Below are 14,754 nucleotides of genomic sequence, written 5' to 3'. Positions count from 1 at the left end.
GGATTACAACATCATTCTTAAGTTGGACACGGCTTCTGGGGCAATTCAAGGGGCGATACCAGCACCAATCAGTGCGGACACGCCTCATCGAGACGAGGTGGCAGAGTCCAGATGGCACAGTGAGACCCCCTTTTTGGCCGTTTCCGCATCGAGACAACCCTTGCAGAGCCCTGGGAGAGCTGGTAGAACCGTCGAAGGGCTCTGCGCCCAGACACACCACCTGTCCGTGGGGATTTGGCGCTAAGCAGTTGTCAAGCTCATCCCTTGGCAGAAGATAAATCCGCCATTAGACCACATATATTTCACCGCCTCCCCCTCAACCACAACGTACACCCACAGCACCTGCCATTGACGCTCCCCATAGCCCAGGTTCATGTTAAACCTCGCCCGCCAGACGTTAAAGAGAGTTCCTAGTTTTCAAGAGCTCTTGCAGGGGACAATGGGTTCTGCAAAGGAAGAAGTGTGCGTCCTCACCGCCCGCCGTCAGACCCTCTCCTACCATGGCTGAGCTGACTCCCGCCCAGTTCTGTCGACGTCCTCGTCATTGGTGCTGGGCCTACGGGCCTCGGCGCGGCAAAGAGGCTCAACCAGATTGTGAGGTTTCTCGAAAATGGTGAAACAGCCCGGATTGCAGCTAAAACACGGCCTAGGACGGCCCCTCATGGATGATCGTGGACAGTAACGAGACCCCCGGCGGTCTTGCTTCCACCGACGTGACTCCAGAAGGCTTCGTGCGTGGCTCTCTGCCCCAATCAGTCCAAGCCCCTCTCCCAATTCTAACTGCTTCTCCAGCTCTACGACGTCGGCGGCCATGTCATCTTCTCCCACTACAAGTACTTTGACGACTGCATTGATGAAGCGCTCCCCAACGAGGATGACTGGTACACCCACCAGCGCATCTCGTACGTCCGCTGCAAGAACCTCTGGGTCCCCTACCCCTTCCAAAACAACATTTCCATGCTGCCCAAGGACGACCAGGTGAAGTGCATCGATGGCATGATTGACGCCGCGCTGGAGGCGCGCGTCGCAAATACAAAACCACAGAACTTCGACGAGTGGATTGTCCGAATGATGGGCACAGGCGTTGCCGACCTCTTCATGAGGCCGTACAACTACAAAGTCTGGGCGGTTCCCACCACCAAGGTAGGCAACTCTATCCGTGAGTTTCTGGCCGGCACCTAACCACTGCGACAGATGCAATGCCAATGGCTCGGTGAGCGTGTTGCCGCCCCCGATCTTAAGCGTGTCACCACAAACGTCATCCTGAACAAGACGGCTGGCGGCTGGGGCCCTAATGCCACTTTCCGCTTCCCTGCCCGTGACGGGACCGGCGGTATCTGGATCGCTGTTGCAAAGACGCTCCCCAAGTCCAACACACGATTCGGTGACCACGGTGCGGTAACCAAGGTCGATGCAGACAACAAGCGAGTTACCCTGAAAGACGGAACCGTGGTGAACTATGCCAAGCTTGTCAACACCATGGCGGTTGACAGCCTGGTTCAGTTCATGGGTGACAAGGCGCTGATTGATCTGAGCAAGGGCCTCTTTTACTCCTCTACCCATGTCATTGGTGTGGGCATCCGAGGCGAACGACCAGAGCGCATTGGTGATAAGTGCTGGCTGTACTTCCCCGAGGATGACTGCCCCTTCTACCGTGCCACTATCTTTTCTAACTATTCTCCATACAACCAACCCCAGGCCGATGTGAAGCTGCCTACCCAGCAGCTTGCCAATGGTTCGAAACCAAGCTCCACCGAAGCCAAGGCAGGCCCCTATTGGTCCATTATGCTCGAGGTTTCCGAGTCCAGCATGAAGCCTGTCGATATTAAGAATCTGCTAAAGGACTCCATTCAGGGTCTCATCAACACCGACATGATCAAACCTACCGATGAGATTGTTTCTACCTACCACCGCCGCTTCGACCACGGGTACCCTACGCCCTCTCTCGAGCGCGAGGGTGTTTTGAAGCAGCTTCTTCCTGCCCTTCAAGCCAAAGACATCTGGTCGCGTGGCCGTTTCGGCTCCTGGCGCTATGAAGTTGGCAACCAGGACCACTCCTTCATGCTAGGCGTCGAGGCCGCGGACAACATTGTCAACGGTGCCGTCGAACTGACCCTCAACTACCCCGACTTTGTCAACGGCCGCCAAAACACGGAGCGCCGCCTTGTTGAGGGAGCTCAGGTATTCGCGAAGAACAAGAAGGCTATCGATTAAGAAGGTGCTTTGGGGACGTTGACGTTAAGATGACTTTTAGGACATGGGGTTTTCAGTTTAGGATACCACGCAAGGAGCAATATAATGCGATGACACGGTCTGGGAATGGATGGTTGGTTGGCTGGGAATGCATTCGAGGATTTGGGAGCAGGGGTTCTTTTAGGCATGGTCAAGCGGGACTTGCATTCTCACACATCACTCACACACTCGATAGACTACGTCAACATTGTCTCGACTTTCTACAAGAGGAGAACGTGCAGGAAAAGGGCTATATAAAAGCCGGTCTAGTTAGCTAACTGTAGGCATGTATGTGACTGCTGGCGAGAATAGAGATAGATTTCTGGCAACCTCGAATTCTTCCCCTAATTACGAAATGTCTAAACTCCCTTAAACCAGACATACCGATAAGTAAGTTCCGATGTGATGGAAGCCCACAAAGCGTAATCTTCAGGAAACATGCCTCGAAATCAACATCTATCATTCCCAAAATGTGTTCCTGATCCTCGCGACGTTCCAGGGTTATGCTGTATAACATTTGCACCCCTACCATCCCGTTCGTCCCCTGTCCCTTCTTCCCGCGGTCCTACCATCCACAACTTCATGTACGTCATTGCCCTCAAAAGGATATTGCAGGCTCGGCGATCCCTCCCGAGCCGTTACATGTGAAACTGATCTGCCGGCTACCACATTCTCATCTTGGGATCCGTGTCCTGAGTGCACAAACTTCTAACCCGTGACAATGCTAAAATGCTCATCGGCAGGTACAAATTTCAGGGACATATATTCCCGGTCTATGTAGGACTGGGTTGCAGGTACAAGGAGGTCGAGTTATTATCACTTTAGGCATATTGTGGACGAAAGTGCAGTAACGGTTTCGCAGAAAATTAGTAGGGTAGAGTAGTGTTGGTGAATTTCGGGGCTGATGTTTCGGAGGCAAACACGGATATGAAGAGCTAGGATCGATAAGACAACGGGAGAGTGGAGAGATCCGTGGGCTTGTTCCGGTCGCGAAGGGGGAAATATCCAAGCGAAATGGAATAGAAGATTGAGCCCGGAAGTGGTGGAGTGTAATGATTAATGGGAGTAGGTAAAGAATCACTACGACGTGGTTTTCTTGAATCGAAGTCCTTCTCTGTAGCTTGCGGGGAGTTGAATCTCAGCTAATTTACGAAAAGCAATGGGTGACGGTCCAATATGTCTTTCAGGCTTCAGCCTGAGCCTCGTCTTTTTTGGGTTGGGGGGGATTGCTGCCCTTTTTGTGAATGTAGTCATTCCTGCTCCGTCGTGTAGACAATGTAACCCCGCCAATGAAAACAACTTCTCCTCAAGCTAAGACGTTGAAGTCCCATTCTGCAGCGCCCTAGAAGTAGTTCCTCATGATAACGGCCTTAAAGTCCGGCCTGATATCCATAGCCAGATTTTCAGAATCACCCCTTTCGTGGATCCGCCGCAGCGCGAGGTAAACACCGCCCCGGCTGTAGAGAAACCAGCATCTCCAATCGCTAGGGAGACTGAACAAACCACGTTCGGGAAAGGACGTGGGTCCTTCACACTGAGTAGACGAGCGTTTATAGCTCTTGCGGTTATTGCTTTGTTGATACTATGTGGGGCTATTTGGCGGAAGTATTGCTGCTGGAAGTCTCGTCAAATAGAAGTGGACAAATGGTGCTCCCAGGTGAATCAAACAAGAACATAATCTATATCATTCAGCTCACAAGTCCTTGGTAGCTCAGCGTTGATGACACCGATGGGACCAGGACCTACCACAGAATCTTCTGATAAACCTCTAACGTAAATTCTACCTAATCCACAGACCTCGATCCAGACCATAGGAGTTAGAATTAAGACGATTGTTAAACCAGCCTCGAAAGCAATCACCTCTTCCCAGGCCGGCATCACTCGCATCTCAGCCTCCACATTGCAACTCTCAACACCCCTTCCTCTTTCAAATTATTTCTATCTCTAAATCTCTCCCCTTCCCCATTTCCTCCTAAAAACTCCACCGCCTTCAACTCAACAACATACACTCCCCCACAACTCCTCAAGAACCTTCCACCGCTATTGCAACTTCGCAACCCAGTACCGGAACTCTGGTATGGATGCCTCCAGCAGTCTAGTAGCAACTACATCCTCGCTCAATGAATGCATTAACCAGTGCAACGCACAGAACAGCGCTGACGCGGACCGATTATGCCTAGTCGTGAATTGGGCTTATGAAGGGGGGAACAGTTGGTGGTTCTGTGACTGCAATACCGCGACGGTACCGCAGTGTGGGAGGTTTTCTATGAGGGTTGGTTGGGAGAGAAGGGGTGCAGACGGCAATGGCGTGAGGTAGATTAGGCCTAGGAAACTAAATAGTTCATCGACTAATTGAGTTTAGAGTGTATATGGTCTCCCGTAGCGATCCAGAGGAGGTAATAACTAGGTGGTCTACGGTGTTGAGGTGTTGGAAGCATTGCGGTAGGATGATGAGTTTGAATAATTTTGAAGCGCCGTTGACCATTCTACTTTTCTTCTTCCTTCTATCAGCACCATAGCCACCAAAAAATCTGTCTTCCATTCTCAGAATCAAAGCCCCTCCTTCTGAAATACACAAGGCAAGCTCTTCAAACTCCATTAACCTTACCCGCTCTAAACTTCCGCAAAATCTCCTTCTCCTCCTCACTCCTTGCCACAAACTCCTCATCCCTAACCGACAATGGCTCATGTTTCCACTGCTTCCCACCAGCGCCATACTCAGCACTAACCTGCCCATCGCCCTCGATAATCCACTTGTAAATAGTCAAACCCTCTAATCCCACCGGTCCTCGTGAATGAATTTTGTTGGTTGAGATGCCAACTTCGGTCCCGAAGCCGTAGCGCTGGCCGTCGGCCATTCGTGTCGATGTGTTCCAGTACACAGAACTAGAGTCGATAGCTGCGAGGAACTGTTGAGCGTGGGAGGCGGAGGCGGTCAGGATTGCATCGGTGTGGTGAGACGAGTGCGTGTTGATGTGGGAGATAGCTTCGTCGAGAGACGACACGGTTTTTATGGCAAGGACGAGATCTAGGAATTCTAAGTCGTAGTCTGACACTGTTGAGGCTTGGAGTAGGGCTGCGGAATGCGGGTCGAGCTTTTCTTGTAGCACGGAGAGAGCGGGCTCGTCACAGCGGAGAGACACGCCTTTTTGGAGGAGGGCTTCTGCGACGGATGGGAGCGTGGTGCTGAGAGCAGAGGAGTCGACGAGGAGTTGTTCTAGCGCGTTGCAGCCGGCTGGGTAGGACACCTTGGCGTCGATGATGACTTTTATGGCTTTCTCTACGGGGTAGTCGCCGCGGAGGTAAGTGCAGCATATTCCGTCTGCATGTCCCAGCACGGGAATCGCAGTGCTATCTTTCACCATTCGGACCAATTTATTGCCACCCCTGGGAATGCACAAATCGATCAAGGTATCTTGTTTCAGTAAATCTGCGATCACATCGTGTGTCTGCACTAGTTGCAGACAATCTGAGGGAACAGCGGTGGTAGACAAAGCGTGAGAGATTATGGAGGCGATCGCGGCAAATGATTGAGAGGATTCCTTTCCACCTTTGAGGATGGCTGCGTTGCCAGATTTGAGGGCCAGAGCGCTGATGTTGGCGATAACTTCGGGGCGTGCTTCGAAGATTATGAGGAGCACGCCGATGGGGCATGTTTTGCGGGATAGGATAAGGTTGTCGTCGAGGAGGGTGCGGGAGGTGATTTTGTTGACTTTAGAAATATGAGTATTGAAGAGAGATTATATCAAGAATAGGAGAGGAATTGGCTATAAATTGAATTGGAAAGACAATATAGGGAGGGAAAATGTTTCGCCAGAGGATGTGAGCGTATGAATTATAGATGAATTTAAAGGGAGATACTAAAGGTACTCGAGCAAACATAGAGATCACTCACTTGGATCCTCAAGCTCCCTCACATCCAATATCCCCTGCAGCATATCCTCATACTTGCCCTTCTTCCCCAGATCTAACCTCTTGACAAGACTCTGACTCAGCTGGCCACCTTCTGCGGCCTTGTTCGCGGCCTCCAAATCCTTCGCATTGGCTGCAAGCACCTCATCCTTTCCGTCGGTTAGCGCTTTGTGAATTGCTGTCAACGCCGCATTCCTTTCCTCGGTAGAGAGAATTGCGAGTTTGCGAGATCCCACCCGGGCTGCCTGCGCAACCTCGAGCGGTGTTGCGTTAGTGAGAGACATGTTGGTGTTAGTACATGCTACGGTGGAGAGATGTGGTGTTGAAGGCAGGCGAGGCGAAACCCGTGACTCAGAGCACAGAGCTTTCCAAGGTTTGCCACACCGAAAACCGCGGGTCCAGGATGCAGGCCAAACAATCCTGCAAGGAACTATTGCCCAGGCTCAGGGTCGAAGGCGAATGATACGTCGGATTGCCCGCGGATGCTAAAGATAGAGTTCTCACGAATCTTTATTGAGGTGGGGTGGTGTTGCGGGGTCTCGATTGGGAGACGCCACAGCCGAGTGCCGAGTGGCTGGTGATGTTCCAGCTCAGCTCTCCGAGGAAGGCCACGCAATCAACGACTTCGATCGCAAGACTGACAAAGTCTCGAGAATTATTGTCAACAATTTTGTGGGATTCGCACCTCCCATTGCTGGACGAAAAATCAAGGCTCTTCCCCTGTTGCGGGGGGGCACGGAAAGTGTGGCTGGGGTTTCAACCATCCAGCCTCCCAATGCTCCCTCGCCAACCTCGCCGTTTATCCTCCAACACGAGGTTGCGAAAGCGGCACGCCACATGACCACAGACCAAGGTATCAGCTCACACGTAGGTGAATGCTATTGAGATGGCTGGAAGGGGCCTTTTTAACATGCAGCTACCCATGATTACCTCCCATGTCACAACCATCTCACCCGGCTTTGCTCTCATCCTCTCAGCTCGTACCAGCATAGACGGACTCAATTACCATTCTTAAGCTCCTACCACACACATTGTTTGCACTTTTACCATCCTCTACCTCTCCATACTCGCAGCTATTCCTTTGAACCAACCTTACTACTAAATCCCTACCTCTCGCCGGAGCTTCTCCAGGGCCTCCTTTATCCACCACCTTCGCATTCGATATGTGGACTACTACGAGAGCAGTCTCCGCTCTCGCTTCCGTAGCACTTCTCGTCGCACCCTCACTAGCACAAACATACACCACCTGCAATCCTCTATCAAGATCCGACTGCCCACCCGACTCCGCACTTGGCCGAACCGTCAATATCGACTTCTCATCCGCCTCCGACAGCTTCACCCCGCAGGGCAACCCGACCTACGACTCGAATGGCGTCTCGTTCACCATCTCCAAGTCCGGCGACTCCCCACAGCTGACGTCGAAGTGGTATATCATGTTTGGCAAGGTTGAGGTTATGCTCAAAGCAGCACCCGGAAAGGGTATTGTCAGCAGTTTTGTCCTGATCTCCGACGATCTTGACGAGATCGACTGGGAATGGCTGGGAGCCGACTCGGCTCAGGTGCAGACCAACTATTTCGGCAAGGGACAGACTACAACCTACAATCGTGGTGCTTTCCACCCAGACGCAGGGAGCCAGTCTGGATTCAAGAAATACACTATTGAATGGACGGCGAACCAGATCATCTGGCAGATCGATGGCGTTACCGTCAGGACTCTGCAACCAGCCAATTCAGATAACCAATATCCTCAGACTCCCATGATGGTCAAGTTCGGCGCCTGGAGCGGTGGTGATTCAGCCAATGCCCCTGGCACCATCCAGTGGGCTCAGGGTCCAACCGACTACTCCAAGGGCCCGTTTACCATGCAAGTCAAATCCCTGATGGTTTCCGATTATTCTACTGGTACCCAGTATGTCTATGGCGACCAGACCGGTACTTGGCAATCCATCAAGTCTGTTGGTGGAAAGATCAATTCTGGCGGCAGCCCTGTCCAAAGCGTCTCTCCATCAATCACTTCATCCGGGCCCCTTCCCTTCACCCCGAAGGAGACCTCTACCTACGTCAAGCCCAGTGTTTACCCCTGGGTACCTGAGGCTTCCACTCTGTCGACCGCGGCCGCGACCGTGACTTACTCCAACTATCCCGGGCTACCAAGCGGGTGGACTGTTTCGAGTTCAGGAAAAGTCGTCCCGCCCAGCTCGGCACCTGTCAGTAAGATTCTTCCTTATTTTTAAACAAAAACCCATTGTGCTAACTCTCAATAGTCGACATCCCTTCCCGCTTCCTCTACACCATCTTCTGCAGCCTCGCCATCGGCTTCATCTGGCGGATCTGAGGTAATAATGACTACTGCCTATGACCAGCAGGGCTTCACGACGGTCTATGCGATTCCGGCTGGTATCACAACCATGCCGAAATCGTACGACTCTCGCGGCTTTCTTGTCACGCAAGCAACCGCTACTCCCAGTTCAAGTGCTAACGTTTTGGAGAATAACCAAATCCAATCCTCCTCCGTTGCTCCTGTTCCGTCTGCCTCGAGCGCGCACTCCTTCATAGTTAACGCGGGCCTTGTTTTATTAGCGGCATTATTCGGCGTCTTCTTTACCCTGTAAAACGATACGATAGACCTGCATTTTCGATTCGATATCGATTTTCAACATTGTTTTTTTTGGCATGGCAGGGGCGTTAGGCTTGGATACTGTGGGTTCTCTTTTCGGGCGGGCAAAACCCTCTTCGGAGCACATGCTTCGAGGTAATGATCACACGTTTATAATGGAAATGATAGATGAGATGTGGCTCCTGTAGATAGCTTGGCAGAGATAATGTGGCTGGATGAGTGCATCGATAGCAAACGAAGAATATTAATCAAAGCTCGACCGTTTCGTGATGCTATGTGAAACTACCTCATCTAAACCTACCACAGTATAGACCCTCAAGATTTCTTGCCTCAACGTCAAGGTAGCCACTCAAAATCCTGCCTGTCAGTCTCTTGCTTCTCTACCTGCAGTTTTGGGATAGGCGTTGGCTGTTGTCGAATAGGATGAAAGACGCGGGGAGCTTTTTTAGTGGTCCTCTCGGCTAAGATCCACCTCACCTCTCCGGTGTCACCTACCCAAGTCGCACCTTGATGAGCACTCCCCGCCATCCATTGCTATTCCTTACTACATTGACCCCAGTAGATTCCTTCAGTTTGCTCCCCTCATCTGACGGAAACTGGGTCCTGCATGAGAAGATTGCAGGTCAGGATCTCCAGGGTAGATAGATACGTGCCTTTGCTCTAGCCATTCATTCCTGTGTCGTCGAGCTTGTACTCAGAGGGGATAGCCCTCTTTTCTTTGTTTTTACCGGCCATTTCCCTCACGTCTACAATTCATTGAAGCCTATCTTCTTGTTTTGCGCGTTGGCAGTGAGGGGCTACCCCCACTTTGGCATCACATTCGATTGAAGCATGAAGTCTTTCATCTCCATCTCTCTCTTCGCATCTATAGCGACGGCAATATGGCCACTTCCCTTATCATATGATCACGGAAATACTGTACTTTGGATTGGCAAGGATGTGCAAGTCAACTGGTCTAGCGCAAAAGTAGGCTTCATCACATACCAGAACTCACCAGACTCGTACGTGCTTTTTACCATCTTACCCTCTTTGCTAACGAATCCCAAACTTACAGATTTACAAACGCAGCTACGGGAATAATGAGTCGAATGGTGGAAGCCCGTCTTCAGACGATATGGTGGATTTTGCGATAAAACAGACGTATCAGACGATTTTTGAGAACGGCTTTGTGCCGTGGAAGTTTCATCCGAAGGGTTGGGAGGAACCAAGTGAGGAGGAGGCGACGTATGTCAAGACTATCCATCTCAATCTACTCCAGGCAGATCCGAAGAATGTGGCGAAACCGCTCGTCGGCCAGGTCGATGAGAGCTATACGCTAGAGTTGACGAACGAGGGCGAGGCAACAATCCAGGCAAATTCGACCGTTGGGATTCTCAGGGGTTTGACGACGTTTACGCAGTTGTTCTTCAAGCATTCGGATGGCGGTGCTTATACAATGCTCGCACCAGTTGAGATCATGGATGCGCCAAAGTTCATGCATCGAGGTGTCAATCTCGACGTCAGCAGGAATTGGTTCACTGTTGCCGATATCAAGCGGACGATCGATGCCGTTGCATACAACAAGATGAACCGCTTTCATCTCCATGTCACGGATTCCCAGTCCTGGCCTCTGGATATTCCAGCTCTACCCGACCTAGCGAAAAAGGGAGCATACCGGCCAGATCTGATCTACACCGCGAAAGACTTCAAGGACATTCAGTACCATGCCGCAATCCAGGGCGTCGAAATGATCACAGAGATCGATATGCCAGGTCATACATCTTCCATCTGGTATAGCTACCCGGAGCTCATTTCTGCGTTCAATGTCCAGCCAGATTGGGACACTTATGCGGCGGAACCCCCGTCTGGAACGCTGAAACTGAATTCCTCGGCTGTGGATAGTTTTTTGGAAAAGCTTTTTGATGACTTATTGCCAAGGGTTTATCCGTTTTCTTCGTATTTCCACACAGGAGGAGATGAGGTTAATAAAAATGCATATAAGTTGGATGAGACGGTGAGATCGAGTGATTCAGCGGTTTTGCAACCCCTAATGCAAAAATTTGTGGATCGGAATCATAATCAGCTCCGTTCCTTAGGTCTGACGCCTATTGTCTGGGAAGAGATGCTCCTGGATTGGAATTTGACATTAGGAGAAGATGTCATTGTCCAGACATGGCAATCTGATCAAGCAGTCGCAGATGTGGTTGCAAAGGGACATAAGGCGTTGGTTGGGAACTATAATTACTGGGTTCGTGCTCCGAAACCCCTCCCCTATGCCTCCTCGCCAGATTCGCTAACTGATTGTCAAGTATCTCGACTGCGGCAAAGGCCAATGGCTCGACTTCGACCCCTCTGTTTCCGACCAATACTGGCCCTACAACGACTACTGCGCGCCCTTCCACAACTGGCGTCTCATCTACTCCTATGACCCACTCAGCGGCGTTCCTCCGTCTCTCCACCACCTGGTTCTAGGCGGTGAAGCGCACATGTGGGCAGAGCAAACCGATCCTGTTAATCTTGATAGGATGATTTGGCCGAGAGCAAGTGCGGCAGCGGAGGTGTTATGGAGTGGAGCTAAGGATGCGGAAGGCAGGAATAGGAGTCAGACTGAGGCAAGTCCTAGGTTAAGTGAGATGAGGGAAAGGTTGGTTGCGAAGGGCATTCGTGCGGAGCCGATCCAGATGGTGTATTGTACTATGAATGGGACGCAGTGTCAGTTAGGGTTGACTTAGGAGGAAAGGGATTTTGGGGATCTGGGAGGTCGCGGTATGGTGGAGGGCTATAATCTAATGTCTTAGAAGCAGGATTTGGAGGATTTCAGTACAATTCAAAAACTCTAGGATCTGTATCTTTGTTGCTAATGAGCGCTCTATTCACTCGGGCGAGCCGGACTCAACGCCGCTTTATGAATCTCTAAACAAAAAAAGGGCCACACTATTCATCCTTCAGTCACCTCTACTAAGAAAACTGGCCGATTTCCTTTCCATTATCAGCATTCTCTCAATGCGCAAATATAACAACTCGAAAACACTCCTGAAGCCCCGTTCTCCTCCTAATCTGCTCTAGTTCAAGGACTGATTGACCAATCGGAAGGAAATGTCTCCGACGGAACCCATTCCACCGCACCCAAGATGACTACCCCACCACCACACCTTGGCTCTCACACGACCCAATGTCTTTCCCCGCGTTCTGCCCGTTTGTACGCCAAGGGCGTCAGGTCACCGGCCCGCCTTTTACCACTTTGTGAATGCATCTTGTGCCAAATGGAGCGATGGTTGCGATGTTGATCCTTCGCTTAGTGAGCGAGGTGAGCCGAGGTGCAGTCTATCTTCGCATATGATGGATTTGCGTTGTCTACTTAGCCTGCCTGCCTCGGGGGTGTGAGGTGAGGATGTAGAAGATGTAAAACTTGGCTTCGGTGACATTCTGGTGTTAAATTTTGCTTGTGAATGACTATTAAGGTGTGGATTCCTAAGCTGTGCTTTTGTTCAAAACTTAGATCCAACCCGCCTGGGGGTCTTAATATATCGTACTGACAATCTCATAGAACGAACTCGAGGCTTGACCACTCCTTCCCAACCCTAGAAAATGCTCGAATTCATACGCCCATACCTCACCCTTCCCTATATCCTCCTCGTTCTCTTCATCTTGTGTGTCCTCTACAACCTCTTCACCACTATACATTGCAACCATCGAATCTCGAAACTCGGCTACCGTGCCCCGGTGCGGACGACTTACCTTCCATATGGCGTCGACATGCTATACCGCGTGCTCAAATTCATGCTCGCTGATAAGAACTACGAGCTCTGGGTCGAGATGTTTGAGAAATATGGAAAGGGTGGTTTCACTGTTGAAGCGGGGACTGGAGAGAGGGTGATACTAACAGCAGAACCGGAGAACATTAAGGCTCTTTTGGCGACGCAGTTTAAGGATTTTGGAAAAGGGGAGAAGTTTCGACAGGAGTGGCATCCGTTTCTGGGGAACGGCATTTTCACTACAGATGGGACGCTTTGGCATAATTCGCGTCAGTTGATTCGACCCCAATTCATCAAGGATCGCATTAGCGATCTTGATATCTTTGAGGAGCATGTTCAGATTTTGATGAAGAGGCTCGGGAGGGAAGGGGATATTGATATGCTGGATTATTTCTTCAGGTATCCATCGTTACTCTAGAGCTTCATTAACATAGCTCATGTGTTTGCAGATACACACTGGACGCCGCCACACACTTTTTGCTTGGAAAGAGCGTTGAAAGCCTAACCAATCCTCAAACTGAATTTGCAGATTCCTTTTACCAAGCTCAGCGGATCCAAAGCATTATCGCCCGAATTGGGTAGGTTCAAGGCCCACACATTCTCCATCTTTGTTATCTCTCCTCTAACCTCTTCCAGACCCCTGAATTGGCTCGTGCCTCGCAAGTATCTTGGCTATTACTCCTCCATCAAGGTCATCAACAACTTCGTAGAACAATACATCGACCAAGCGCTCTCACTTTCCCCTGCCGAACTCGAGAAAAAGACCAATCATGACGAGGGATACACGTTCCTCCATGCCATCGCAGCTTACACCCGTGATCGCACCATTCTCCGGGATCAGCTTGTTTCGATCCTACTCGCAGGACGCGATACGACTGCTTGCACGCTTACATGGGCAATCTACGAACTCTCAATGCAACCCCATATCACCGCCCGACTACGTCAAGAAATAATCAGCCAAGTTGGGCTGGAACGAGCACCCACCTACCAAGATCTAAAAGACATGAAATATCTCACCCACATCCTAAACGAAACCCTCCGTCTCTACCCTGTTGTCCCCTTCAACGTCCGTATGGCGCTAACCGACACCACACTCCCGACCGGTGGCGGGTCGGATGGTCGTCAACCCATCGGTATCCTAAAAGACACGCCCATCGGCTACTCAACCCTCGTCATGCAACGCCGTGAAGACCTCTACCCGCCCCAAGTTTCTGGCTTCCCACCCGTAGAGAAATTCGTGCCTGAAAGGTGGGCTGGTTGGACACCTAAGAGCTGGACATATGTCCCGTTTAATGGTGGCCCGAGGATTTGTATTGGGCAGCAGTTTGCGCTGACAGAGATGGGTTATACGCTTGTTAGACTGTTTCAGAGGTTTGAGGGCGTGGAAAATAGAATGAGGGGGAAGATGCCGGGGCTGCATGCGGATATTGTTTTGCAGCCAGCAAAGGAGGTTAGGGTTGCTTTTGTTTGAGGGATGAGAGATGGAACTGGGTATATGGGACCGTATATGGTAACCCAAGTGCTGACGAGCAATTTTCATCATGAAACGAATCTATGGTTCCTAATTTGGATGACATTCATCTAGGTTTTGTCCGTTCCTTCTGCACCAGTTTTCATTATTTATTAATCATCGTGCGGGTCATCAATATTGCTTTCCAAATTCATTATATTCATCCTCGCTTAATTCTTGCTGACAATCCTCACCCGTTGTGTATGAATTCTGGCCGTTTCTCCAGCATTCTTTGAAGGATTGAAATACGAAGGGATGGGTTTCACACCATTATAGGGGTTACATCAGACTTTATTCGCAGCAGCTTCCAACACCCAATATGAGTTATCCATTTCTTCCATAATTCTAGGAGAACACATATTCGGTGGAAAGTGAGGAAAGAGAATCAAAATAAAAGAAATGAGAGGCTTTATATACTAAGACCTTGAGCACACGACTGAGGTAAGGTTCTGTGCACGTAAGTTAGTCGACATACAGAAGCATCTAGAGAGAAGCAGCGACGAGTCGTGCTTATAATAAATTTGACGAGACCCATTAATATTAGCTACTCGTGTTGGTGATGATAACCATTGTTTCCTCCCGTCGAAGCATACCCATCTACTCAGTCACTTCACCTAACTCTACGACCGAGGTTACCTACATACTACGTTTCCAAGAGCATTTTAACAATATTTCCATCAACCCCCACACCAAAATATCGACACATCGTCGACCGTTTTACTGCACTCCGCCTCTACACTCTCTTTCAT

The 14,754-nt window shown here is 50.4% G+C and overlaps 5 protein-coding genes across 5 annotated transcripts; 4 read left to right on the top strand and 1 right to left on the bottom strand.

Annotated features, from left to right (window-relative positions):
- The first annotated feature begins 305 nt into the window (after positions 1-305).
- On the top strand, positions 306-2,557 carry BDR25DRAFT_330704 (UDP-galactopyranose mutase-like protein). Its single transcript, XM_033692554.1, has 5 exons — positions 306-462; positions 525-594; positions 651-731; positions 793-1,143; positions 1,195-2,557. The coding sequence occupies exons 1-5, from the start codon at positions 374-376 to the stop codon at positions 2,212-2,214; spliced, it is 1,611 nt and encodes a 536-aa protein (XP_033555002.1). The 5' UTR covers positions 306-373; the 3' UTR covers positions 2,215-2,557.
- Positions 2,558-4,566: 2,009 nt separating this feature from the next.
- On the bottom strand, positions 4,567-6,610 carry BDR25DRAFT_299849 (gamma-glutamyl phosphate reductase GPR). The gene is made up of 2 exons (XM_033689242.1): positions 6,128-6,610; positions 4,567-5,944 (listed from the first exon to the last, which is right to left on the bottom strand). The coding sequence occupies exons 1-2, from the start codon at positions 6,426-6,428 to the stop codon at positions 4,821-4,823; spliced, it is 1,425 nt and encodes a 474-aa protein (XP_033555001.1). The 5' UTR covers positions 6,429-6,610; the 3' UTR covers positions 4,567-4,820.
- A 219-nt stretch (positions 6,611-6,829) lies between these two features.
- BDR25DRAFT_338805 (uncharacterized protein) lies at positions 6,830-9,015 on the top strand. The gene is made up of 2 exons (XM_033693308.1): positions 6,830-8,351; positions 8,409-9,015. Exons 1-2 carry the CDS (start codon positions 7,308-7,310, stop codon positions 8,754-8,756), a joined length of 1,392 nt encoding a protein of 463 aa, XP_033555000.1. The 5' UTR covers positions 6,830-7,307; the 3' UTR covers positions 8,757-9,015.
- Positions 9,016-9,249: 234 nt separating this feature from the next.
- On the top strand, positions 9,250-11,551 carry BDR25DRAFT_338804 (uncharacterized protein). The gene is made up of 3 exons (XM_033693307.1): positions 9,250-9,762; positions 9,830-10,988; positions 11,050-11,551. Exons 1-3 carry the CDS (start codon positions 9,593-9,595, stop codon positions 11,470-11,472), a joined length of 1,752 nt encoding a protein of 583 aa, XP_033554999.1. The 5' UTR covers positions 9,250-9,592; the 3' UTR covers positions 11,473-11,551.
- Positions 11,552-11,916: 365 nt separating this feature from the next.
- Positions 11,917-14,020, top strand: BDR25DRAFT_275933 (cytochrome P450). Its single transcript, XM_033687522.1, has 4 exons — positions 11,917-12,201; positions 12,288-12,894; positions 12,945-13,073; positions 13,132-14,020. Exons 2-4 carry the CDS (start codon positions 12,329-12,331, stop codon positions 13,964-13,966), a joined length of 1,530 nt encoding a protein of 509 aa, XP_033554998.1. The 5' UTR covers positions 11,917-12,201; positions 12,288-12,328; the 3' UTR covers positions 13,967-14,020.
- The last annotated feature ends 734 nt before the right edge of the window (positions 14,021-14,754 follow it).

This window comes from Lindgomyces ingoldianus, assembly GCF_010093535.1.
Source record: "Lindgomyces ingoldianus strain ATCC 200398 unplaced genomic scaffold BDR25scaffold_1, whole genome shotgun sequence".
NCBI classification, from domain to species: domain Eukaryota; kingdom Fungi; phylum Ascomycota; class Dothideomycetes; order Pleosporales; family Lindgomycetaceae; genus Lindgomyces; species Lindgomyces ingoldianus.
Note: the sequence above shows the minus strand (reverse complement) of the source record. Positions and strands in the feature narration are given on the sequence as shown.

Coding starts and splice junctions, on each gene's coding strand:
- BDR25DRAFT_338805 (XM_033693308.1), top strand. CDS start 7,308: ATGTGGACTACTACGAGAGCAGTCTCCGCTCTCGCTTCCGTAGCACTT. Junction 8,352..8,408: donor TCCCGCCCAGCTCGGCACCT/GTCAGTAAGATT, acceptor AACTCTCAATAG/TCGACATCCCTTCCCGCTTC.
- BDR25DRAFT_275933 (XM_033687522.1), top strand. CDS start 12,329: ATGCTCGAATTCATACGCCCATACCTCACCCTTCCCTATATCCTCCTC. Junction 12,895..12,944: donor ATGCTGGATTATTTCTTCAG/GTATCCATCGTT, acceptor ATGTGTTTGCAG/ATACACACTGGACGCCGCCA. Junction 13,074..13,131: donor AGCATTATCGCCCGAATTGG/GTAGGTTCAAGG, acceptor AACCTCTTCCAG/ACCCCTGAATTGGCTCGTGC.
- BDR25DRAFT_299849 (XM_033689242.1), bottom strand. CDS start 6,428: ATGTCTCTCACTAACGCAACACCGCTCGAGGTTGCGCAGGCAGCCCGG. Junction 5,945..6,127: donor GAGGGAGCTTGAGGATCCAA/GTGAGTGATCTC, acceptor ATATTTCTAAAG/TCAACAAAATCACCTCCCGC.
- BDR25DRAFT_338804 (XM_033693307.1), top strand. CDS start 9,593: ATGAAGTCTTTCATCTCCATCTCTCTCTTCGCATCTATAGCGACGGCA. Junction 9,763..9,829: donor TACCAGAACTCACCAGACTC/GTACGTGCTTTT, acceptor TTACAAACGCAG/CTACGGGAATAATGAGTCGA. Junction 10,989..11,049: donor TTGGGAACTATAATTACTGG/GTTCGTGCTCCG, acceptor CTGATTGTCAAG/TATCTCGACTGCGGCAAAGG.
- BDR25DRAFT_330704 (XM_033692554.1), top strand. CDS start 374: ATGTTAAACCTCGCCCGCCAGACGTTAAAGAGAGTTCCTAGTTTTCAA. Junction 595..650: donor CAAAGAGGCTCAACCAGATT/GTGAGGTTTCTC, acceptor AACACGGCCTAG/GACGGCCCCTCATGGATGAT. Junction 732..792: donor ACGTGACTCCAGAAGGCTTC/GTGCGTGGCTCT, acceptor CTGCTTCTCCAG/CTCTACGACGTCGGCGGCCA.